The sequence below is a fragment of the Pseudoliparis swirei genome, chromosome 12, assembly GCF_029220125.1.
Source record: "Pseudoliparis swirei isolate HS2019 ecotype Mariana Trench chromosome 12, NWPU_hadal_v1, whole genome shotgun sequence".
NCBI lineage: Eukaryota > Metazoa > Chordata > Actinopteri > Perciformes > Liparidae > Pseudoliparis > Pseudoliparis swirei.
The window spans coordinates 13,626,502-13,653,480 of NC_079399.1; the positions used below are offsets into that span (position 1 = coordinate 13,626,502).

Genomic DNA, 26,979 nt, shown 5'->3' on the forward strand with positions numbered 1-26,979 from the left:
TTTGATGTTAAATTATATTTATTGCAGGTGAAAGACACTTTTTCCACTCACAATCAGCTCAGGCAGGTTCAGAGCCGTGTTTACAGTTTCATGTCAGGACACAGCTGTCCTGTCAGTCGTGATTCTCTCTCGCTCTCTCTTTCACACACACACACACACACACACACACTGATTTATTTATTGATTCAAAGTCATTCAATCTGAAAATGTGATAATCACAGACGCAAGCAGTCTGTCAAACAAGGTGGAGGGCTGGTGAAATCTCTTAAATGTAGCACACCATAAAGTAAAGCTTCATATGAGCTGGAACCAAAACCCTGAACTACTAAAAACAAATTTTTTATCTAATTATTTCTGCTACATGAGAATAAATCAACCTGACCTGGTTCATATTACCGGTCTGGAGGAGCATCAAAGAGCAGCAACGTGTGAGGAGGAGAAGCCCCGTTCATCATTTGCATATATTATAATGTTGGTAAACTGGCAGTTGGAGCCGTTTCACGGCTTCGGTGAACATTAAACTCTGACGGTAGAGAAAGTTAAAACTGTGTATGATGAAAAAAAGAGAAAAGTTGAATAAAACTCCAATGAGCATTGCAGGAAAAAAAACATCCAATCAGAGGGCTTAAAATGATGTTTAGAGTCGATTCTGAGGTAAATGTGTTTGGTTCCCAATTACAACACATTGGTAGCTTTTTTATTATTTAATTCTTCTCTTGTTTTAAAATAATTGTTTCTTTGTTAACTAAATATATATAAACATCTCTAATCGATAAAAACAAAAGTATCAAAGATATCGCAAACAGTTGGGATCATTCAGGAAAAACAACTTTCTTCCACATTCCTTCAATCATGTGGCTCCTCGCACTCAGGTTGTGAAAGAACATTTGTAATGGGGATAAATACTCCACACACACACACACTCTATTGCTACATTGTCGAAGCAAATGGTTTTATATACTCTCTCTCTCCCTCAAACACTCAAACACACACACAGTAGTCAGAGATCCCTTCTCTGACGGTCGTGCCACTGCAGTACCGAGACACACAGCGAGGCCTGGACGACCTGAGCTGCTGTCAGAGCAGCGCCCGGGGCACTAAAGTGTGACCTGAACCAGGACCGGGCCGTCAGCATTCCACCCCGCGCCGGGCCGAGCGCAGCAGGAAACGTCCCATTAAAGCTTAACATTTCAGCAGGGCTGGACCACACTCACACATAGACACTCAAACTGAATGAATAGAGGTCAAAAATCAAATCAAAGTAAATACATACGAAGCACACAGTGCCGAAACTTAAAACTCAGTTCACCTCTTTTTGACTTGGCTAAGTTTTCTCCCTCTTTTTTCTCTCCACTGTATTTACATTCTGTCTTTCCATCCCGAAACTTTCTTGCTCTCTTCACGGTACCCCGATCACTTACTCGACCCTCTAAAAACGCAGAGCACACACACACACACACACACACACAAACGTGCTACAGTACAAATCAGCAGGTTTCAGATCCCCCCTTCAGCTATACATGATCAAATGAAAACACAAGTCAATCCACAGTGACACGACACACAGAATCACAGCGATACATCAGTGGGGACCCGGCGGCCGTTTGGTGTCCAGCATCGTGATTGGTTGACTAGCACTAGAGCTCTAATCCCCGTCTGGCTAACGATTAATACAAGAATATATATTTAGATCTCAGCAGGGTCAGTCTTCTTTGGCCGTGATGCAACATCAACCTGAGGAGAGAGTTACAGAACCGTCAGGTGACTCATCAGGTCAAGCAACAGTAGTTTGTGAAATGCACTTCTTTGTTTTCTTGTCGAGCGTTAGATTGATAATACTACGATATGGTGAATATAAAGTTGAAGCCAGTTGGCATAGATGAGCATAACAACTGGAAGCAGAGGGCGAGCCCGGCCTGCAGGCAGCTCTCACTCTCGCTTGGGGCTTTTAGCTCTCAGGGGTAAGAGGCCGGGCTCTTCAACTGCATGGTTGGTCGATCCGCCGCTCTCTTAGCTGCAGCTCTGTGTCGTGAGCAAGGCACTGAACCCCCCAGTTGCTTGCTTGCTTCCACCGCGCATCACTGCTCCTGCTCAAACTAAATGATGTTAAATGAAAAAAAAACTAATTTCCCCTTGGGGATTAATAAAAGTGTATATTTATTTAGCCCAGGCAGCCAGTTCCCTTGTTTCCTGTCTTTAAGCTAAGCTAAGCTAACTGGCTGTTGCTTTGTATTTGCTGTTCAGACGTGACAAGGGAATCAAAACACACATAGAACGCTTGGCAAGAAAGTGAATAGCCTAAGTATATTTCCAAAAATCTACCTCAGTTTTCAAAAGCCACGTGAAAACGGCTTCATATCATTTCAATAAAGTTTTCTGTGACAGATTACGATTTGACATTTAGGAAAAAATAAATAAATAATAATAATTTGAGTTTTTTCCTAATTTGGGAAACCAATACTTGTTTAATTTGTTCGCCCTGTAACATCCCAAAGTGCTTCTCTGATCAGCAGGAACACATAAACAAGTAATCATCACTCAGGTTTTCCCGTGACATGATTGCAGCCTCTTTGTTGTTAAGTCTAACCTCCGAACAAATACATCGCCAGATTCTAACTAAAGCGGTTTAGGCCGCACAAGAAACTGAGTGTTGTAAAAAAAAAAAAAAGGTTGATAACATTGAATCACTTACGGTTTTGGTTTGTTCTGCGATCGCGTTAACCTGCTGAAAGAGACACAAAGTTTAACAGCAGTTAGCAACGTGAAGCTAAATCAAGTGATTCAGGGTTAATGTCAGAAACTGTAACAGGAAGCCGAGCAGCACTTAACAGAACATAAAATGGGACTGGACTTGGCAGGTGCTACACAAACTGCCGCCACAAAGAAAGAAGAGACAGTCAAACGCGGTGTTTCATCTTCAAACGTTCAGACTTAACTGTGCTTGTTGACCGAGGGCCTGAACTCTGTGTGTCTGGCTGTTTGTGGGCTCGGTCTGCAGGTGAGCGCTCTTATAAGCGGTAATCTGGGCTCAGGGAGCAGGCCAGGAAGTCATTTCCCCGTTTGGGCTCTGCAGGCGGTCCTCTTGTAAAGAGGAGGGGCTCCACAGAGCAGCCGGCTAATGAGACGGCATGTTAACGACGCTCGCTGCAGTGCAGACGAGAGAGAGCGAGAGCGCCTGGGAACGAGTGGAGCCGTGCACAACCAGACATGCAGGAGAGGACGCAGACACAAACGAGACCCTTACGTGTGCGAGACAAAAATAAGACTCGCCGCCATTATAGCAAAACAATATGCAGGAACTAAACACAAGGTGTTATTGAATGTGTTGTAACTCTGTAATGATTCCTTCTGGTCACATGACATCTATTGCTTCTGTCCATCCTGAAGAGGGATCCGCCTCTGTTGCTCTCCTGAAGGTTTCTTCCTTTTATTTTCCCCGTAAAAGTATTTTTTCTATTTCTTGGGAGTTTTTCTTGATCCGATGTGAGGTCAAAGGTCAGGGATGTCGTATTTGTACAGATTGTAAAGCCCTCTGAGGCATATTTGTAATAATGGGTTTTACAAAATAAACTGAATTTAATTTAATTCAGAATATTGATATATTTAATTAAAAAATAGCTAACTCATGTCTTCCACCTGTTATTGTGTTATATTATGATAAATGAATCTTAATTCCTGACAGATGTATTTGTAAAGTCTGTAATAAAGCGTGCTTCACTCTGCATGAAGCAGCTGTTGACATACACAGAGGAACACAGAAGGAGAAAGTACATTTATTCAAGTATTCTACATTTTTTACAGGTACTATAGTTGAGAATTTCCAATATATTGTACTTTAACTTCTACTCCAGTTTATGAAATGCAGTGCATGATTATAGATTAAAAGCGCTCGATACCCACACAGGTGTTTTCAGTCCGGTGTCTGGTGACACCTGCTCATGGTTTACACAAGGCCGCAACAACAATGACGTTATAACTAAACTAACAGAGTCAGAAGATAACCTGTGCACACGTTATCTTTCAAGACCTTGGCGACAACATAAATCAACACTTTGAAAAGTGGCAATCTCCATTTTGGTGATAATACTTTTTCTTCCTTTACTCAAGAAGCATTGTGAATGCAGGACTTCTAATTTTAACGGAGTTGTTACAATCTCACCAGTTCTTACCACTTCTTTCATTTAAATTATCAGAAAAACCTTCATAGGGACGCATGGAGCATGGTGAACCTTACTTTGTATTAATTTGTTGTTTTGAGTTATTTATAATGTTTTTATTATTATTTATTGTTGCTTGATGAAGTTTACATAATTTTTTTAATAATGTTTATAATAATCTGGCTATAGATTTCAAGCTGTTAGTCCCAGTGTAAGTAGATCATGTTAATGTGAAGTTGTGCGGAACAAGTAGAGCGAGTAAAGAGGATTAACGTGAGATCACTTTACCTCTGTCCTTCCCGTTCAGCAATCTCTCCTCTTCCTCCCGAACGTCATCTGCTCAGAATAAAGATTACAAAATAAAAATAAATTTATTGTCGTTCTTAACCAGTTTTGTCCCCAATACAATGTTTGTGAAAAGCTGATCGTTTGGAAGCTTCAAAGATGTGAAAAGAGCATCTGCAGAAGTGTGTGTGTGTGTGTGTGTGTACATATATACAGTATGTTGGTGCATACCAGAGTGGAGCTCTTTGACCAGTGAAGACACAGTGTTGGTGATGGAGTCAGCTGCTACCAGCAGGTCGTTCCTCAGGTTCCTCCTCGGGCCTGTAATGGAGATAATCATCCAATATTTGACGTCACATTACAAAGATTAGATTTACACTAACGATGTGGTAACAAATCAACTTGAATTCTTCTGAATGACACTAATACCGCCTCGCTGTGGCACGACACGACAGCAAGATGGAGAATCACTTTTAAAATGACCGTGTCTCCTTTACCTTTTCTCTCACTCGACACATTTTTAAATAGAGTGTGTATTTGCAGCAGAGCAGACATCATCAAACTGCACAGCTTACAACCATTAACCCTTTGAAGCAAATGTATGACTTTGGTTTAATTTAATATTCAACAACAATTTTCTGTTAATGCAATGTTCTCGTTAAACACAATATATCATTCATGGAACTTCTTACTCCCGTCTGTAAAGTGGTTTATATTTCAGACTGCACGTTATACAGCGCACCATGAACTGTTAAAGGAGAATCTAATCAGAAACGCTGGCTGGAAACTAGGGTGTGTTTGTGTTTTGTAGCCGAGTTTCAATGAGTCCATGTGGTTGTCACAGCTGCAGTTGAAGACACAACAATCGTTTTACAGACGAGCTTTAAAATGACAATATTTTAAAAAAGGGTTAGAGTGAGACCATTTAATCCAGAAATGTATAGTTAATGTATTTAAGTGACATCCCCTACTTGTGTGTGTGTGTGTGTCTGTCTGTGTGTGTGTATATATTTTTTAAGTGGTGGAACAACACGTAAACCTGTTAAATCAGGACTAAATTCTCATAGAAATGTCTCCTGTGTGTCTGGAGGAGGTATCAATAAAGAGACGTCACCATTGATGATTGACTTATTGCTTTGAGACTAAATACTACAACACGTGTATTTCCCTTTGTGTATAAGACGATAAAAACAAGAATGACTTTCTGGATATGTTTACAGTGAAGCTCCAGACTTGCCTTGGGCGAATGCTTCTTGAATGTCCCCCCCCACCCCAGCGAGTGAATCCTGGGGCGGGTACATGTGAGCGTGGGGAGACGCGGCGCCGACAGAGCGAACGGTGGGGCTCGGTCGAGAAGGAGAGGCGTGAGAAGAGCCGGCCGCCTGCGCCTGAGAGATGGATGCGTGAGGGTCGTTTCATTGAATAATTGATGACTTTCAGACACATGTTGTCATTTTTGTTGCGGCTGACATCACCTCCTCACTGTAGTTAAAGCTCTGGTAATCGATGGAACAAGGTCAACCATTATTTGTCCAAGACATTTATGTTTTCCGATTGGAAAATTGTAGCTTTCTTAAAATGCTTTACTTGTTTTAATAGTTCTGAGTCAGGGCTGAATCCTACATTTACAGGTGCCGTGAGTAAACTTACTGCCTGTCGCTGCTCCTCATCCTACAGGGCCACAACATGGGCAGGAAACAAACAGGGAGGAGAAGGATGGAAAAGAAGAAGTCAGATACATTCAGAGCTGGAGAAAGGTGGAATTATTGAAGAGGAAACAGCAGAGGAGGAAACAAGTGAGGCTTGTTACTGGGATGACATACACAGGGAGGAGTGAAGAAGAAGAAGAAGAAGAAGAAGAAGAAGAAGCAGGGAAACGTTGCCCTCTAGTGTGCGACAATAAAGAGGTGTGTGCGTGCGCCTGTGCGTCACCTTGAGCAGCTTCATCAGTCCCTCGAGCTGCACCATCAGCTCCCTCCTGCTCTCTTGCAGAGACGACATCCTCTGCTCCAGCTCATCTTTCCTTTGTCTGCAACACACAACCACTCCCCATTACTGTCAGGAGGCCGCAACGAAAGGACCAGAGTTACAGGAGACAGAAGACACGAGGGGAGAGGAGATAATGTGAGGTTGCAAAAGGTGCGTAGTTCAGAAAGGCGGTAAGAGAGAACGCCGAGAGACGACGTGCTGGCCCCAGTTACACTTTTCCTGTCAGCCATCATCAAAGTTGATTTAGACATTTGTACTCGGCCACGTAAACAGTATCAACCAAGCCAAATAAAGAAAGAAAAGCTGTCCAGGGTGCTCGGGTTGGTAGCGCGAAGTTTATGAGTGGGATTAAACAAAGCTGGGAAACGGCTAAACGAGAGACTCCTGTAACTCAAGGACGCTTTCTGAGCACGCGATCATCCCTGAAGCACTCCCAGGAGAAACAGCAGAAGCGAGGGGAGAGCCTCGCCAGAGGAAAACGCAAATTGTAGAGCGATCCCACGGAAACACGGATGTTTGGAGACACAACGTCTAAAATCCTGGATATATTTCCGGGTGATCGGACTCGGTGGAGATGGGCTGTGAAAGAGCTCCTGACCCGGAACAGGAGAACCCCGTGAGCCTCGAGACGGACCAGCAGACCTTGAAACCAAACTTTGACATCATGAATTCACGATCAAGGTCAACATTTACTTGACACTGCCTAATATTTAAAAAGTACAAATTCAATCCAAAATACATTCAGATGATAAAAACAGTGAGTGGGCAGCAGAGTGAAGCCACGGTGTGTTTAAGAGTCAGCATACGGAGCTAGTGAGATGTTTACAAACAGCATGTGGGCTGGATGGGATCTTAGCTTCCCTTCACATGTTAGGACAAATGAGTAAATAAACAACAAAAGCAAGAGTCTGAGTCATGCAACACGTTAACATCCCAAAGTAAAGCTTTACAAGAGGGACTGACAGAACATCCAAATAACCTCTCCGTCTGTTTTAAGGCGTTTTACTGGAGATTGTCAGACGTCTCGTCCTGAATCCGAGCCGAAAGAAAACGAATGCCATCTGGCGACACGGTTGCAAATTGCAACCACTTGAATACCCCTCTGCTCCCCCTCCCTTTCTTTTTGGAGAACCACGTTCAGGTCACTAAAGGCTCTCTGGAGACGGTGTTTGGTTTGTCCGCTCTGGGCTACTGTAGAAACATGACGGACACTGTGAAGAGGACCCACTCCCTCTGTAGATATGAACGGCTCATTCTAATGTCATGGTTCTTAAGGGGATTTTACAAAAATGTTAAACATTGTTATTAATATGATATTATATATCTGCGAATAAATCCTACACAATATTGCTTGAAAGCTGGGGTTAGTAATGGAAACTAGTATCAGTTTCCGAGATTATGAAAACTAACCAACGCTTTCCAAGGACACTAAATCTCGTGAGAGAGTCAACAAGCTGGCAGCCTGACAGCCCGTCCCGTCGGGCCTCCCCGTGAAGCCGGGACTGTAATAAACACGTCCAATGATTGGACAGGCTTATTAGAGTAATGCCACAGTCATCTTTCTTTTTTTACAGATTATTTATAATTTATATTTATTGATTTCTGTCAGGATGTTCAGAGAATTTCAACAAATATAGCAAGAAATGTGGTGTGAACTTCTTGTGGATACCATGTGGTATGCCAGGAAGTGATGTGGCACCATTGGACAACTCCAGATAGCTATATTACTGATAACGACTGAAATCTACATGTTAGATGAATAAGTACAGGATCTAGTGTTGAGATGTGAAGAGTGAAGGGAGAGTTCATCTCAGGGTACAAAATGAGTCGTTACCTTGAATTATGGGTATTTGCTAATGTGTGTCATGAAGAATGTTTCAGTTTTCACTGCTCATTTTATAAGTTAGTCCAAAGTCAGAAAAAGGCTTTATTCATCACAGTATATTCTACTCAAAAACTACTTACAAATGAAGTAAACTTTGTTGTGATTTGCACAACTTAAAGCCACTAGAGGATGAATGTGGCGCCCCAGAGTGGCCGTATCTAAAAAACACACTGAGGGTCTCATGAGTCGAGTCAAAATAACTTCAGATGCTATAATCACATATACATATACATATAAACAGTGGATTTAAAGCTGCTCTGTGTGTCACCATCAGTATACTTCCATCATCCTGAAAGCAACTCTCTCTCTGGCAGGATTGTTATTGCTTTGCATAAAGTCTTCCTCCTCTCCCTTGGAGTTTTTGTTTTTCACCAAAAAAGCAGAAACACGTTGGAAGTGATTGGCTTTTCATAGAATTCACCATCTGTCACCTCCATCTGCCATAAATCACTCTCCCTCCGTGCTGCAAAGCAACGCGGCACGTAGTAAAAAACACAAGGCCGATGAACTTTGATTGTTGATGTTTGAGCATCCTTTTTGGTAATTAAACAAATTTAATAATAATTGTTAAACTGGTGTTGTTATACTGGCACGTGTGTGTTTACCTGAGCAGACGTAGCTCGGCCAGCAGGTTCGGGTTGGTGCTGGCCTGGCACGTTGCGTCGTGCTCCACACGGAGACGTTTGATCTCCGCCAAGATCTCTCTGGGAAATATAAAACATACTGGTCAGCTCAGGCCGGGGGGGGGGGGGGGGCGTCACATGACCCAACAAACTGTGGAAAGACGGGGCAAGAATACACAACCACACTCCTGCAGGCTTAAGCAGATCATGTGGAGGAATGTTCATGTTGGATTTAGAGAATATGCTTAAAATCTGACAAGCAGTTGCATTTAGGAATCAAATATTTACACGTAAAACACGTAGACATTCAGAAATAAAGGAAACATGCTTAATAGTACTAAATAAAACAATAGCTGACATTTTGCAGCTGATAATACATTCATTCTGAGAACAAACTATGTAAAATGGTATTATTATCTGATAGTCAATAAGGATAAAAAACCCACAAGTTTTGAACACGTCGAACTCAAAATATTTGCCTTTAATTATCGTGTCAAAAGGTAAAACAGCACTGATGAAATGCATAATGTCCAAAATAAGACGAGTGTTTTCTAACCGTGGGGTCAAACTGGGTCGAGACACAATGTGACCTCTACACACAAATGTGCATCACAAACTCCTCAGTGGCAGACCCACAGGAGCGTTGGTCAAACTACAAACAGGAATGACTCAAGATGAAGGACTCGTCCCGAACCTGTTTTTGCCCTCCAGCTGAGCGATGAGCTCCCTCTTCTGCTTGTTCACGTCGAAGTTGATGCTCCGGTTAGGGATCACCTGAAAGGCACACGCCAAACTGAAGTTGCTTGAGCCGGCCGGGTTGATCATTCATCATTTAACAATCAAAAGACGGTCGAGGGCGACGGAGCGCTGTGTATATGTAACCTGAAGCACCCGGTTGTGTATTTATATTGTATTTGCAGTTTACTGTGTGTGAGAAAACAAGTTGTTGTTGACTCACTCCCGAGCTGTCAGTCTCTGCCAGGCGGGAGGTGTAGCGGGCGATCAGTTTGTGCTCCTCGTCTTCTCTGCTGGGACTGTCCACACTACTGCACACACACACACACACAGAGAAGGGAAAACAGCAACATAAACATCTTTTTTTTAAACTTTCCTAACACTGAAAGGTTATTTTTCTAACATTAGCACTATCGAGGTATAAAGTTTGCACTGTCAGGCATCAAATGCACTTTTTCTTGCCTTGTCAAACATTCACATTCAGAATAAATGTGTCAAACGAGCCCTGTGAGCCACTGTAGATGACAATTGGAGCCGGCAGTACACAGAGCAACACTATATGGTACATTCTGCTCTCTGATCAAACAGCCTTGAACACCAACAAGTGAAACATGGTGGCCAGTTTGCAGCAATAAAACCAAAAAGATGTATAGCAATATTAATCTATTTTTTTTGTTTGACTACCTGCGAAACGAACCAAAATAACCCTAAAATCTGATCTCAGGGGTAGATATTTCCTTCAGAAAACATCTCAATTCCAGCTCTGCTTTAGTGAGAAGTTTCCCGATGTGATATAATGTCATCCATCATACATTTCACCTCCCTGGTAATTGAGGCTTTTCCCCCTGAGGCGTTATGCTGGAGGCTAACTCCTGCTCGCTGACTAATGAGGCTAAAAGGATGCTGACACAGCGATGATGTTCAAGCTGGTTGTCACTATCAAAGAGAACAACACGTTGGCTGAGTTATGGTCTTCCTGTGCTTCGCTCTCACCACGGGTTGCTCTGGAGGCGGTTCACATACGCAGCGATCAGAGCGTGTTCCTCGTTCATGCGCCGAGCGGCTGCCAAACTGGATGTGAGAAGGAAAAGAAAACATATCTATGCTGTGAATGTAATTTAAATATGAATATACACTACCGTTCAAAAGTTTGGGGTCACTTAGAAATGTCTTTATTTTTCAAAGAAAAGCACAGTTTTTTCAATAAAGATAACATTAATCAAAAATACACACTATACATTGTTAATGTGGTAAATGACTATTCTAGGTGGAAACGTCTGGTTTCTAATGAAATATCTCCATAGGTGTATAGAGGCCCATTTCCATCAACTATCACTCCAGTGTTCTAATGGTACATTGTGTTTGCTAATCGCCTTAGAAGACTAATGTCTGATTAGAAAACCCTTGTGCAATTATGTTAGCACAGCTGAAAACAGTTATGCTGGTGATATAAGCTATACAACTGGTCTTCCTTTGAGCTTGAAGTTTGAAGAACAAAATTAATACTTCAAATATTAATCATTATTTCTAACCTTGTCAATGTCTTGACTATATTTTTGATTCAATTTTCAATTCATTTGATAAATAAAAGTGAGTTTTCATGGAAGACACGAAATTGTCTGGATGACCCCAAACTTTTGAACGGTAGTGTATATTCTCAATAACTTTAAATTGCATATTTCAAACATATTTCTTGCATGTTTTCGGAATTTTTTCATGAATCTTTACATTGTATTGTTGTCATTTTGCACTTTGCATCTGGTGAAAATCATCCTGTTTCTTTTGGTATGATAACATAACGGCCTATTAGACTTTCAGACTGGCTCGATGAAGCCTTGGCCATATCTCCAACTTTGTCCTTCTTGTTGTCAGTCCTTGAAAGTTTCTTCCAATGGAAAGAGACGTTCTATGTCTAACTTTTAAAAAATTAACAAATAGAAACAAAAAAATTTAAAATCTGATTTTTTTTCCTCCATTAAGCACACATAGGTGACATCCAGGAAACCACATATGTCAATACTTAATGTACACATTTCTGCGATTTTATTTATTTTTATTTTTAAATGCCATCTGTTAAATTCTCAAGTCACTGTTGAGCTACAAATACTGAATATTTACAATCAATGTCCGCACTGCAATGACAAGAAACACACGAGTTTAGAACGAATTGCTCATCGCAGTTTAAAGGCGACGTCTTCAAATGTTTCATTTTATCAGAGGAATATTCCAAAACATAGAAATGACTATCACATGAAAGAAAATTAGCAAATCCCCACAATTTAAAAGCCAAACAATAAAAAATGTACCTCAACTTGTAATTAATTGCTGCATAAGACGCCTACATTTAATTCTCATCATATCAACTGATGTAAAGTTTCTGCTGATAAAATAGTCCTTTAGAAGAAACAAAGGAATGAAGCAAGCTATTCAAAACACAAGTACGTAAGTCTTTACCCATTTAACCTGCAGCTTTAAACTCCAGAAAATATGTAAACTTTTAAGAAAAGAAAAAATACCCTCTAAACTGGGAGTTTTCTACTCTTCCTGTCAGATTTTACCTTTTGGAGGACTCGGGCACTGATGTGGACAGCAACATGGCGTCACTGGTGTTTCCAATGGGGCGTGCGGGGCTACACACACACACACACACAAACACACACATGTATCAGACCCATATTACCAACAGTGTAAACACAGAGTAATGATACAAACATTGAGTCATTAAGACACAAAGTCCTGCCCGTCAGAAAACCCACATTCTCCCACTCGCACACTCACAGGATTCTGAGTGCAGTCATGCAATAGTGAATCGTACGAGTCTGAGCAAACACAGACAGGGCAAAGATCACCAGAGGGAGAGAGAGAATGAATGCAGACCCCCCACCCCCCCATCAAATTTGTTTTACCTACGATATAAATGATAGAAATTCAGATAAATTAAAGTTGTGAGAGTTATAAACCTGACGAGGCAGCATTATAACACACAGACTCACTCTGTGCTGAGTGCGGTCTGTTTAGGTTTCCGGTGCTCGGCGGTCTGAAATGACCCGGTCTGTGTTTGGAAAATCTAACAATGTGGATCCACCGCAAAGGGGCGGAGCAACCACGGCGGTTCGCTCTAGAGGTGGCACTTTTTATCTGAGGTTTGTGTGTACATGCAACCGTCAAGGTGATAACAAACCTAAATGTTATTTTAGGCCGAGTTTTTTACGACATGGTAGTAAATGTTTCACTTGTGTGTTAACTAGAGCTTTAACAACTGAACATTAACATGAGGCTTAAACAGCACTAACACATTATATATTGTCATAAATTAAGGGAAATAATTCAATTTGATTGTGTTTTGAATTCGAGAGGAAAGTCAATAACATCCGAAAAAAGTTTGTTGTTAATAATTCTAAGAACATTGTTGAATATAATTAACCAAATAAGTTACAAAGATTTCTCCTGACTTCATAAATACCATGTGACATGGTTTCTTCCCATGTTGCTGATCCAACAGTGATGTTAAGGATGCCACTGAATGCAAGTCGAAGTGACCGTTGCGCCACAGTGCCCCATGTGGCCATAAGTGGTATTTACAGGACAAAGGCACATTACCTTCACCAAAATCCCAAAAGATTTCCAGGATCATAAGCAGGAAACCACAGGCGCATATATTTTAGTGAGGAACAATAATTCAACGAACAGCACGTCAAGAGGTCTTACACTATGTTGGAGAGGTTCAGGGTCCTCTCAGGTTCCTCTGGGTAAATCGGATGTGTGGGCTCTCTGGACGACGCACAGCCCAGAGTCCTGCTCAGGGCTCGGCCCAGCTTTGTCGCCGACGACTTCTACACGAACACACACATGAAGACAGACACACACATATCAGGTGAATGATCACAAGCTGTGTGACTCCGTATTGTTGTTTTAGAGCAGTGTGACTACATTAAAGAGCAGGAGGAACGCCACGGATCAAACCGATCTGAACAGATCTGAACAGATCTGAACAGATCTGAACAGATCTTTCCTGATTAGAATCTTTACATTTGTGGCACTTTTTTGTGGATCTAAGATTTGAAGGATTGTTGAGTCTCCTGAACATTTTGCTCTTTTGATTCAAGTCAAGTGCAGTGCTACATGTTCTTTGACTGGAAGACTTAGTTTGATCAAGATACAGCATCTTTTCCTCCTGAAAATCCTTGAATATATATATATATATATTTATATATTGTGTCTGTGATTTCATAGCAGCCGCGTGGCTGATAAATTGCTATGAAAACATATACATAATATCTTAACTTATATTATGTATCTGCATATGGCCATGAATATGTCTGTAATTCACTTTAATTTATTTATATAGTCATTTGAAATTGTAATCCATTTCCAAAAAATAACAGCTAATGCAAATAAACAAACAGTTGGCTGAGGGATTGAAGTAAATAATGACGGATCTAATTTACAATTTAACCCCTGTTTGATAATTGTTTATTACACTTAGTTCTCATGCCGCAAACCTCATAGAAATATGCAGTAGAGATGACGTAACTATGTTTTTTTTAGCGTTAAGTGTGGTGAAGTGAAACAGATAAGATGAGCATGTAGCCCAAAACTGAAGCCGGCTGTAATTGATATGTAAAGTCTGCTGAGGATTATTAGGGTGAGGGTCGTGTGTTGGTCTATCATAAGGAGATTTATCCTTGAAACATCAAGATGATAAATCATACTAAGCCCAGGTAATGAATAATTCATCATTTCCTTATTGAAAAACATGTTCACCTTGAACCAAGTTTTTTTAATTTTACTATAAATTATGGTATTGAGGCATTTCAGATTTTTGGAAATAAATACATTACAATGTGTAAAAAAAAAAAGCAAAACATATTTACATTGTGTCCGGAGTTATCGTTGCAGGTTTTTAATTTGTTTTGATGATCTGATTTGTGTTTGTTTTTATAGTTAAAGCTGTTTTAAACCAGACTCTCTCAATTCTAATCCCTCTTCATTAATAATTCAAACCATAACCCAAACCAAGTTTGAACCAGCGGACACTTGAGGACGCGACAGAATGTCATGTCATGATACATCTTCCTCTCCATGCGCCCCACGGTCAGCTCTAACATCCAATATGGTCCTCCCAAAGATGGAGGTCCACACACACACACACACACAAACACACACACACACACACACACACACACACACACACAAACACACACAGTGCCCCCTGGCGTGACGAGTGAGTAATCACACGGCGACTCACCCAGGACGAGTGCTCCTTCATCTGATGCTGGTTGCTATGAGAGCCGCTGGCGTTGCCGCGCCAGAAGCAGTTCTGGCAGAGCTGGTAACCACGGCAACGGAGGCAGCGATAGCGGAAGCCAGTCATCGCGTTGCCATGACAGTAGGAGCACGAAACGGGATGGTAGACTGAGGAAGAGGGGAGAAGCAGCATCCGTCAAAGATCATTTAATTTAACTTATATCAGTGTGTGTGTTTGTGTGTGTGTGTGTGTTTACCATGCTCCACGTTGGCCATGCGGTGCATGAGAGGAAGCCAGACGAGACACTGAGGAGGGTCAGCTACAATGTCGAGGAACATGTTGAGCATCACCCTCTTCTACATCAACAACAACCGTTTACAGAAGAAGAAACTCATCAGCATCATAAAATATGAAATCAAATTATAATCCTGTACGGAGAGGTTTATTCCAATATTGTTATGACTGAAATAAACATATATAATGAAGGACTGATGAATGAGGTGGTTGAGGCGTGAGACCGTACCTGTTGTGGGAAGCACGAGCGAGCTAAGGTGTGTGTGTAGCCAAAGGACGGCCCTTCATGTGCAGCCGTGGGCAGCTTGAGCGCCTCCCGCAGGAAACCATCAAACTTGGACTGCACCAGCACGCCGCTGGAGTTAGACACCTGAGAAAACACATCTACATACACACAGACACAAGTGTGTAAAGCATGCGTTAAGATTATATTAATTTCCCAAAGACAACCACAACGACCTCAACCAGGACTGCATTTTTACAAGTGACAATTAATAACCAAACAATAACTCTTAACCTACATGTTATTGGGTGACCTTGTGTGGACAAGCCTCTGGAGGTGAATCTACAAAATCGGACTTTTTAAATGTATTTTTTTACATATTCCTGTCACTACAACATGATTAATGCAGGAGCAGGTAGTTTACCATAAGCAAACAGGAGCCTTGCCCCGACATTGACGGTGTTATGAATATTCATATCCAAACGTGCCGAAATACCAACTGAAGGTTTGAGATTGTAAATAGTCCAAATTATTAGACATTAATGGCGTCAAACTACTTAAGTAAAATGTATTTAATGTGGATTGAAGTGCACTGTCCATAATATATGAATAAATACAAATAATACTAAATGTATCCTCTTGTTTTTCATGAACACTATTTCTATCCATGTGTTTCCACCAGCTGTGACCTCCTGTGGTCTGTAAAGTGAAGCCAATGCAGAAGTGTCTTTAATTTGCATTCTCTCTTATAACCACAAGGGGGCGATGCCTCTGTTTGAAAAAAGAGGTCAGATTGTATAAAAGTCTGTGAGACAATGACCCGACTTCTTTTTATTTATTACCAGTTTATTATCAGTAAACATTGTACACGCAAGTTTATGTTCTCAGTCGCTCCTTCAAGTTTCAAGTCTTCTTCAGTGCAGCGTGATGCTCATTCGAGAGATTCTGGTCCCATTTAGAGTGAAATAAATCTTAAAGCAGAGTGTGCTGTAGGGAGGGTCAACTTGTGATCGACAGGTCTCCACCACGGCATTCTGGTCCGGGAGTTGTCCGTGTTTTCGTCTCAGAACTTTCAGGCCGTGGAAGTTAATTATGACATTTTAATTGACTACAAATGTGTTATTCAGTGATCGGTTCTACGTAGCTTCCCTCTCATGTCAGGAGCGGTCACTAAATCAACGCGAATTTTTTTGGCAAGTCACTTCAATACTTTCTTTTATTAGATAAGAGCAACAGAAACATAAATTAAACTTATCTTAAATAGAAAAACCTCGCTTTGTCTTAAATGCAGCCAAACACACCTGGCTGTACTCAGGTGGTGTCTACATGTAGAGTTAACGCCCCCTGACATCATCATTGCATCACCGTCATCAAACTCATTTCAGCAATATGTCAACAGTATGTCATTATGATCAGCATCATTTGATCTATGGGCAGTAGCATGATTATAATGTACCAACATGGATGGGATATGATATCGATAAACACAAATCAGTGTCATGGCCTCAACGCTTCTCATTGCAAATAACTAAAATGGCGACGGACCAATATGCCGAACTCAAAGGCTTCGAAACTTTAGCCTACAAACCAAAAGGGTGGCGTCACGGTGATTACGTCACGGTGATTACGTCACGGTGATTACGTCCACACACATTTATGGGAATTCTATGAAATCCAAGATAACCGATCGGCAACAGGTTCCACGTTACCCGTAATGGTGTCGTTTGGTACTCACAGCGCAGTTTGTCCACCAGCTTCCCTCCACACAGCGTGGCCAGCATCGCCTTCACAGAGAGCACCGTCAGACGGCTGTCAGGCTCACTGAAACAAACAAGGATGTCAAAACCACAAGCGACACGATCACATTCATCGTCACGTTCGCTTCTTAAGGTGCGTTCAAACCAAAAGCGAAACAATTTGTTTGGGGCGACGCGATGTGGCCGACGCGTTTCCAGCGGCACAATTTTCGCCCCTAGTTGAAATATTTCAACTTTGAGGCGGTCATCTCGCAACTCGGGCCAATCGGCTCTTGAGTTCCGCTCTCGTAGCGCTGGAAGCGGAAGTCTTTCAGACGTAACGGTAACTTCATCGGTGAAAGTGACCGAGCTGAGTGAGCCTACGGGTGACGTCATGAACCCAAACACGAGGGCGTTAGTGTGTGGGACGTCCACGACAAATATAAAGCAGAACTAGTGGTTAGTTATTCTGGTGGATGAAGGAAATGATAACGGTCTTTACGGAGATGAGACACGGAGATAAGCCCCGCCCCGCCCCTCGCGCAGCGTCTCGACGCTTATGGCTTGAACACGGCGAATGGTCGAGCGAGTAAACTCACGCGTTTTGGACGACACGAAAAATACTTTCGCTTTTGGTGTGAACGCACCTTTAAACACCCGCAGACTTCTCTATAGCTACCTGTCAATGGCGGCCAGTAAGAAATCGACCAGCAGGGCGGCGCTCTCTTGCGGGTCGATGGTGTGCGTGGTGGGCAGGCGCTTGCTGAGCTGGTTGAACAGGGCGGACACCAAGTTCTCCAGTCTGGTCACGGAGATGCCGGCGTTCAGCTCCACGGCGTTCAGCCCGGCGTCCCGCACCGCCTCGATCACGTTGTAGATGTCGATCAGATGCACTGGAACACGAGCGGTCGGTCAGTGGAAATATATTTGAAAGCAGGGTAGCACATTGACAGATTTTTTAGGGGGAAACTTTTGCCCCCACTGACTGCAATCCAGGGGCATTTAAAAAGAAATTGGGGGCACTTTTTGAAACTTGTGAAATAACATTTAGCCTTTGTTAAAAATAAATAAATATATACTTATTTAGGCTTACAGTATATGAGCAATTGTCATAAAAATGGCAATAATAAGACTATCAGGCAGTCATCTACAGATTCAAAGTGTTTTCTTAGATCTTTTGAACAAAAAACAAACAGAAAACATCAATCAGACAATCATATTCAAGTGTATTCTTATTTCTTTGTGGTTATTTATTATTACATTTTAAACAGCTATTCACAATAATAACTAATTTCTTTGTTTTTTAATAATAAAAATATATATTTATTGATTTTTTTGTGTACCTACCAAGTACAGAAAATACAGAGAGGACACACACACCGAAGAATAAAAACTAAACGTTATTACATTATATAAATTATGGGGGCATTTGTTGCCCCTCTCCGAGTGATATTGAGGGGAAATTATATTTCTAAGGGGCAGTTTGGCCCTTTGCCCTCGTGTATTTCCGACGCTGTTTTAAAGAATGTACATTATTCTACTAGTGTAAATAAAAAAGGGACATATGTGTCAAGATATGTGTCACGTAGAAAAGCTTATATATGACTTACAGTTGCATCTCTTCTGTATGAATCTGAGCTTACAGGCTGTTCGATATGTGGACAGACAAATAGCATCCAAGTTCTGCTCCCCTGTGACAAAGAGAAGGAGACTTTGTTTCAAGCTTTACACATTTAGTTACACATTTGGAAATAGTGGAGCCAAAATAATGAAGGAAAGGAAAATGCACCTCGGGTCCCATTCAGATGTTTCTATTGGGGGTCGAAGGTTACTCACCGAGCTCTACGAGGATCTGCCTCCGCTCTGCTTCTACTGTTGCTGGAGTCCCCCTCCCTCTGTCTCTCTGCCCCCCCTCCTCCATCACCATCCTGCACAACACAGCAACAACGGCATTGAAAAAAACACGTCAACTATTCGGCCTCTCAGCTTTAACCCTCCTGTTACCTTTAGGGTCAATTTGACCCCATTCAATGTTTAATGTCGGTGTTCTTTGGGGTCAATTTGGCTGTTTTTCACTGTGTCAAACATATAAGAAATATCAACTTTTTTATATATTTAAAGGGCTATTTTGGTAGTCAACAAACAAACATAAAGTACCTCACACTTAAACTTGGGAAACAATATTAATTCTCATAATTTTCTGGAGGTTTTAATTGCTGGGGTCAAATTGACCCAGAGGGTAAAATATGTTAGTAAATGTTAAGGTAACAGGAGGGAAGACTGCTCACGCCAACAAGCAATCAGTGTGTGTCATGTTTATTGAAATGTTTCTGGTGGATCTGATTTGGGCAACATTTTAAAAAGTAACTTATAAATAATATAAACTATATACAGGAGCCCCATCAGGGACTTATTGGGGCGTAAAATACAAGACGCTGTCTAACTGCAGCACTAGTGAATGCAAAGCGACACACCCACCGGCACACGAGCGAGAGGCAGCGGCTCAGAGTCAAACTCAGGGCCGGCGGAGGATGAGTCAAGTTCTTGGTAAATAAACATATTAATGAGAGCAGCTGAGTAAATCTGAACCGTAGGCTGGCATTTAGACTACTTAACAAGAGTACAGAGATAAAGAGGGGGAGGAGGACTGTAAGAGAGAGAGAGAGAGAGAGAAAAGGACTTGAAGCAGCCGAGTCCCCACGGACTCAGCCTCCTGCCAGACTTTTCTTCTTTTTTTGAAGAAGCAAAAGAAAGTTAGCTGTCAACCAGCACTGCTGCTGTCAGTTGACACAGAAAACACCAGAGGACATCGGTCGCCATGGTAACAGACTCAGTCATACTACACCACAAAACTGAAACACGCAGAGACACACACAAATATGTGCATTCCTTGTATAAATGTGGTGACAAGCCAACCCCCAACACACACACGCACACGCACACACACACACACACACACACTTTAGAAAACTGGCACTTGCACACACGCACACATTCCAGAGAGGATTTGAAAGCGTCCCAGTAGACTTCATGCTTTATCAAGACAAAAGCAGGATTCCTCCTTTCAGTCACTTTCTCACTCACACACAGTCACACACACAAAGTCACACACACACACACACACACACACACAAAGTCACACACACACACACACACACACACACACAAACCTTCTCTCTACTGACCCAAATGTGCTCTCTTGAACCGTGGAGCCACTCCTCCAAAGTGCACTTTAGTAAGACTCTAGAAACGCACTAGTCTATGTCTGTGTTACCCAACAGTACATTCTACCAACTAACAATAACATCAAACATATTTTACCACAACTGTAATCCACATGTCCATCGGGACTTCGTTCAAAGGTTGTGGGAACATGCTCACTGGCTTTCTGATGGAGGGTAAGACGACAGAGAGCGGATACGTTTCCCAAAAAACGCTGGACGACTTCCTTTATCGCCCGCTGTCCTTTTATGGATGAGAATCGCCGAAAAGTTTGTTCATTACAAATTATAAAGCACAGAAGAGCGGTTTGGATTACATGAGCCAAAATAAGTCTCCCCAGTTAACCAGTTACCACCCTGGACTCGCGGGCTGAGCTATTTGTTATTTACAGCCCGGCCTTCGTGATAACGACACCGTGTCTGTCTCTCAGTCTGTCTCTCAGTCTGTCTGTCATCTGTCTGTTGGTGTATAGTTGACACGGAGCAACATTTGGTCTGAGATGTGCTTTCTATTTTAACTCTGAAAGCGTTAAATCATCTTAGATATAATTATCCTTCCCGCAATCACCCCCAGCTTTGTCAGAGGGCCAGGAGCAGCTCGGCTCTGGGTCCAAGTACACAGATTGGTCACATGGACTGGATCAAAACTACTTTTCTTTTTCTTTATTTTGTACCCAGGTCCCTGCTTCATTAATGACCGGTCTGCCAAAAGCAACCTGCTCAAAACTCACTCAAAACAATGAAATAGATGTGTAGGTAAACATACAGCGTCATGCTGGGGCAGTTCTCGATTTAAACATCCTCCCTACTAACCTGAATCTAAAAAAGTCCAATAAACTATTTGTTCCTCATTTCAAAAGATGACAATTTTTCTATTTTTGTGGCTGGCATTTTGGTTTACATGTTCTATAAATCAAAAAGTAAGACTTACAGTTGCACCTTCTCTTAACACACATCATGACAACTTGAGTGAAGCCGACAGCATGACGTGTGACTCTCTGTCCTTTTGTCAACTCGAGGGGAAACACTTCAAAGCCACAGAAAACCAACGTTGCTCCCATTTCTCATCAAACTCTAGCACCAGAGGACGATGAAAGAAAAGACTTAAGAGAAGGTTAACGTCTTCTCTCTCGCAGCTCAGCTACAGCGAGTAAAGTATAGACGGGGAGAAAGAGAGAGAAGGGGATGGAGGTGGAGAGGTTTATATATACAGCTGACTGCACATGTGTTGCTTTTCTGCGTTTGTGTAGGTGGTGGTGCACACTGCTGTTGCACCATGGTGTTTTATTATGGCTGACATTTGCTGAGCTTTACGGAAACAAACACACCAACAGCACGCGCTCTCCCGAACACACACACGGAGGACGCACTCTCCGCCTTCCACTAACTTACGCCGTAAGATAGGGTTCAGAAAACATAGCTGAATGCTTAAATGTTCCCCGAATAGGCAGTCTGTGTGTGTGTGTGTGTGTGTGTGTGTGTGGCCGTACCTCTCTGTGTCAGGGGGTCACACGGGACAGAGGAGCCTCAATAAGCGACGTCTAGAAGAGACACACAGAGAGAAGAGAAAGACAATTTGAAAAGTCTTTTCAGTCTGTGGACAATAATGTGAAAGGCTCTTTGTGGACAACAGAGGACTCACACGCTGAACACAACCGACTCTCCTACACCTCGATACACCCGGTAGACCTGCTGACAAAATGCTCTCATTATAATTACTAAATATATTGAATTTCCAGACTTGTCATTGCCGCTTTTTTTCACTTTAGCAGAAGGACACGATGTTCCTGTTGTCATCTGGTTCAACAGGTGATCTTAACCATCACACAGAGAGCCGTTAACCTGCCACGAAAGGCACCTTCTGTCGTAGCACAGCAGCTCCCCCGGTATCTTGTTGAGTAAACGTGGTTGAGACATGTGAGTGGAGAATTTCACTACTTTCAATGTCATAAATGTGTCATAAATGTGTCATAAATGTCATGCATGTGTGTGGAAGCAGTTTGGCTTATTTTGTTGAATGAATGATGAGAATATTGGTTTAAATTCTCAAAATAAACGTTAGTTTGGAATCTGTAGGAAATGAAGTGTGACATTTGCATTGCATGCGTGTCGACGGTGGCGTCCTACTAAAGTACGGCTGAGACGATGAGGGTGGAAGTCCATTAATCCACTAACTGACAGAAAATGGATCTCTACCTCTACTGTGATACCCACTTAATTCTTGTGGTTTATCCACCACAATCTGATGAAGGTTTTTCCGTTGTGAAGATTTGGTGCTTGAAGATGTCTCTTTGGGCTCTGGGAAATCTTATTGTCACTACTTTGTTATTTCATATTCTAAACTCTTAAGGATCCATTGACCCAAACTACCTGGATGAATACTGCACGCACATTATGAAGTAATCAATGCATGACTGTGTGAAGTTGAGTCTCGTCAACAATTACTATCGTCTGGCTGCATAGTATTTGTCGCATCAATGAAGACCCCCACACACACACACACACACATTCATACCACATGACCACATTACCACTTGCAGCTGCTCGCTATTCTCTCCGTCCACCATGACAGGACCTGACCAGTGTATGTGTGTGTGTCTGTGTGTGTGTGCATGTGTGTGTGTATACATGATATATATATTTATATATATACAGTGTGCTGCAACTTTAGACATGTGTGTTGCTGAAATACCCACAAGCTCCATTTATCCTCTTAACGACACATTACAGTAACACGTAACACAGACGAGGACGGTTGGCCGGACCCGCAAATAAAGCTACGCAGCAGCTTTCTAAATTAACTTTTTACAGGCTATGGTTTCCTGGAATCGAGAAACTTGGAAGTTTGGGCATTTGGAAGAGTTAACAGGTTGATCTCAAAGGCCATGAAGCATTTTACATAACGGAAAGCAAATAAACACAAGGTGTGAAACAAAAAGCAGCCCCTTATCAGCTGAGAAACGCTCTTGGGTTGTTGTGATGCTCGATAGATTAGAGCAGAAGTTCATGCTGCTCTTGGACCATCTGAGGGAGTATGATGGGACGTGAGATAACAGCCTGGTACGGTGACTTGTCTGGACAGCTGAATCTCAGATTGCTCGTTTGGAACAGAAAATGCTTTGAAAATTCGGAGGGTTAAAATATACTCGTCCTTCCGAATAATCCAGCAGCAGTTTATTGTCATACAGGCACAGAAAATAGTGTCTGATCCAACTCATATGGTCTGCCCAGAGACCCTTAATGCAATAATAATATGTCAGCGTTGTCAGGTGAGCTGTGTGTACAAACTGCTACATGGAAACTATGTGCTGTTGTATGTTTTTATCGACTGTGGAACTGCATGGTTGATGTAACAAAATACATCTCAAATTATGGAGATTGATTGTTTGGTGCATGCAACGTCCGATCCATCATGATCACTTCAACGTTCAACTGCATCCTTTACGAGCCGGTCGAACCGAAAGCAAAACGTCTCTCCCTGCTTCTCCTATCTCCCACATCTGACCTCTGAACCCTGTGCTGCCAGGAGACAGCCCGACTGACCCGGCATGACCCCGGAGTCGTCACCAGGTCAAAACAGAAGCAATGCATCTCTGGTTGCGGGTTACAGACGGTAAGCTAGCATGCCACGGCCTTGAGGGCTGGAGGAAGTGACAGCATGTTCTGAGCTGGAGACACGGTGGAGTCGGTTGGAGTTGGTTTTACAGGTCCAGAAAGTTAGAGCAGAGAACCAAACCAACCAGTTTGCTTCGGTGAAGAAAAGCACCAAATTGAAATAGCATGAACCGGCACTCAGGACCTTCCACAAGAAGTGGACTCAAACATGTGTTGTACCTCCCCTTATTCATTTAAAGATCAAATGAGCCTATCTGTGCCAAGTTACGCGCAAGTCTGTGGTCTTTGTCAAAAGACACGTTAATCCCGGAAAGAAATTGAACCCGACTGAACATGTTGCCACAACGCAGTGCAACATCAAACCGAAGGATGCTGCATTGGCTCATCCAATGCTGGCACACACACATTCTTGGTGGCGATTATTACCATTGGTCACTTTTTTAAACACTTTGAAACGATTTAGCTCCAGAAAAACTTTTTTCAAACCCGTGTAACCGCATTTTTCATACTGGCCTTCGCGGATTGTATTTCATCGTCTCACCAGGAAGCAACACGCCCACCAACGCAGCCCCTTGTATTGTTTTACTGAAGCACAGTGCGGTTTTAACGAAAGTGACAACTTTTGTGATCTTAGCATGTCTGTCTTATGACCAGATTCCTCTCACGTCCACTAGTATGAGGTCTGCCGAGTGAGTGTAAACTGCAGAGAAAGACAGCATGAAATAAAGAGGGAAAAGAGTAATGCATACAGAAAGAGACATGGAGAAGCTGAGAAGAGGAAACGCAGAGCGAGATCAAGAAGAAGCCGGAAGGAAGGAAGAAAAGAGCGAGACACAGACGCGGTGAAGTGAAAGTTGTGTCTCTACCAACCGTCTTCAACAAACCAGAGAGCACAACGGAGTCGAAAAGTGAGATTAATCGACGTTGAACTTGCAGCCTGGCACACCTGGAAGACTCTACAACATGCGCAACCATGCTTGTGAATTTAAATTAAAGGTTTCTGGGGTTAAAAGGCATAAGAGATCTCTATTAATTTTGCCAAATTCACAAATATCTGCTATTTTGCAAGCGATCAGAGGCCTCAAACACACAGCCAACGAAAAACGAGCAAAGAGCTCCGAGGTCAATCCAAATGCTCCTCTGTGCAAAATGAGGAATACTTAAATCTCACTATAATTTAACTCTCAAGAAATCATACAAACTAGAGGCTAGATAGGAATGACTGCTCTGCTAATAATAGGTTTCACCCCCACCGCTATTATCTCCCCACCACAGTAGAGACAGTATTCACATTACTGTAAATCAACTAAAGCACTCAGATCTTTCCACGCCGAGACACCGAGATGAAACGTTATGAAGTTAAAAGCTGGTGGTAAGAGACCATCAGGTGTTATCTTCAGGTACATCAAATACGAGATGCGTTCAAAAGTTGGTTGGGGGATATATATTTATAAACTCAAGTTGTTATGTGCTGGTGGGTGCCAGGAAGAGTTGGGAGGCTCACTTGTTCTGCTCTCTCGCTGAGCCCAGTCAAAGCTCCAAACCAGTTCAATTAAAGTAAACAATGAGCATCTACGGGGGAACAGCTCAGACCCTCAGGGGGCAGTTTGGGAGACAGCCCATCTGTCACTGCCATCCCTCTTGTTTGGTTTCCTCCACAGGGAGCAACACTTTGGAAAGGACTGAAACCTGACTGGACACACACAGAAATGTGGTCTTAGTTTGGATATATGTTTCAGTCTTGGCCTTTCATGGGACTGTTCATGAATGTTTGTTTATGAACTTGACCTGTGTGACACAAAGACACATAAATTGCAGCATGACTCTTAAAATTAACCATTGCTGAAAGAGAAAGTAACTATATTTGTTTTGGGGGAGCTGTCATATTCTGCTAGACACCAGATAAATGCTCCGACCCTCTCCGATAACACCCTCTGGCAAGTTGTGGTGTGATGAATCATTTCAGCTGACCCAACAGGTCAGTTGACATGATTCATTAGACTTATGGTGATTCATTAAAGCACATTAGGATGCATTAAACCCTTTAATTTAGAATGATTTATCAGCCCTAACATCGACATCCTCATTAGAATAGTATTACTAGTTCACATGCGTTTCCACAGCTCGTTGCATAACACATGCATTCTCCTATCGGCCTTAATTGGAGCCACTTAACACGTGTGCGAATTTTACAGTGACCACGAACATTTTTTTTTTTTAAGTATTACGTTTTTATCCACAAAGCCAGTGTGTTTGGCAAGAAGCCAGTGAGGGTAACATTGCCAGATTTGTTCATTCGTTCATTCCATAGAAAACAAGTGAAGTTACATTCAAGTCAAACACCAGCAGTGTGGTTTGATTTGGAAAGTGGGCTCGACTCTGGTCGACTACAACCCTCAGTCTACGCAACAAACACCTTAAGAATCAGTTTGATGAAACACACACTCGTGTAATGGTGTTTGAGTGGACACTGAGCTGCCGTGCATGCCCCTGCAGTCCTAGCTCATTATCGTTCTGCCTAACGTTACTTCTGGGAAGCGGTGTGTGACATCTGAGCCGCCATGTTGCAGGGGAAACTTTTAACTCCCTGTTCACCTGGTTCCTGTGAATGAATGCGCTCGGCTGAATGTGTCCATTTAATAAAAAGTCACACTTGTATCAACTTCAACCTGAAAACGGTGCGTCCGTGTGCCTCGCGCTTCACTGCAGCGGACCGTGAACCGGGGTGTACTCACCGGGACTATTTTCGGCAGGTATTCGTGTCCAAATACCAACAGTGAGGCGCGTTGTAGCGACTTAAAACTCTCTTTCTTCTCTCTTGAAGTGCCCTCTTCCTCTTCCTCTCCTCGCCGTACCCTCCGGTGTCCCACTTTTCTGATTTGAATAATATCGCCCCGGTCCCGTTATTTATTTCCGTAGCCGACCATGTTTCACAGCCTCCGTGCTCGCTGTGATGAAGTGTACTATT

The 26,979-nt window shown here is 42.3% G+C and overlaps 1 protein-coding gene across 6 annotated transcripts; it reads right to left on the minus strand.

The window, feature by feature from the left end:
- Positions 1 to 26,979, minus strand: dtnba (dystrobrevin, beta a). 6 transcript variants are annotated; one of them, XM_056428061.1, is made up of 22 exons: positions 26,747 to 26,979; positions 21,887 to 21,937; positions 19,012 to 19,103; positions 18,786 to 18,866; positions 17,855 to 18,068; positions 17,175 to 17,260; positions 15,446 to 15,600; positions 15,179 to 15,278; positions 14,923 to 15,089; positions 13,383 to 13,507; positions 12,233 to 12,304; positions 10,668 to 10,745; positions 9,898 to 9,982; positions 9,634 to 9,713; positions 8,922 to 9,020; positions 6,375 to 6,471; positions 6,093 to 6,113; positions 5,680 to 5,830; positions 4,674 to 4,763; positions 4,446 to 4,493; positions 2,693 to 2,725; positions 1 to 1,734 (listed from the first exon to the last, which is right to left on the minus strand). In XM_056428061.1, the coding sequence occupies exons 3-21, from the start codon at positions 19,100 to 19,102 to the stop codon at positions 2,718 to 2,720; spliced, it is 1,848 nt and encodes a 615-aa protein (XP_056284036.1). In that variant the 5' UTR covers position 19,103; positions 21,887 to 21,937; positions 26,747 to 26,979; the 3' UTR covers positions 1 to 1,734; positions 2,693 to 2,717. The 6 variants fall into 6 exon arrangements, with proteins under 6 accessions (XP_056284036.1, XP_056284035.1, XP_056284032.1 ...); XM_056428060.1 differs by having other exon boundaries at positions 2,693 to 2,722; positions 9,898 to 9,985; XM_056428057.1 differs by having other exon boundaries at positions 9,898 to 9,985.

Coding starts and splice junctions, on each gene's coding strand:
- dtnba (XM_056428059.1), bottom strand. CDS start 19,102: ATGGTGATGGAGGAGGGGGGGCAGAGAGACAGAGGGAGGGGGACTCCA. Junction 9,714..9,897: donor CAGAGACTGACAGCTCGGGA/GTGAGTCAACAA, acceptor TGTGCCTTTCAG/GTGATCCCTAACCGGAGCAT. Junction 5,831..6,092: donor ATGAGGAGCAGCGACAGGCA/GTAAGTTTACTC, acceptor TCCATCTCTCAG/GCGCAGGCGGCCGGCTCTTC.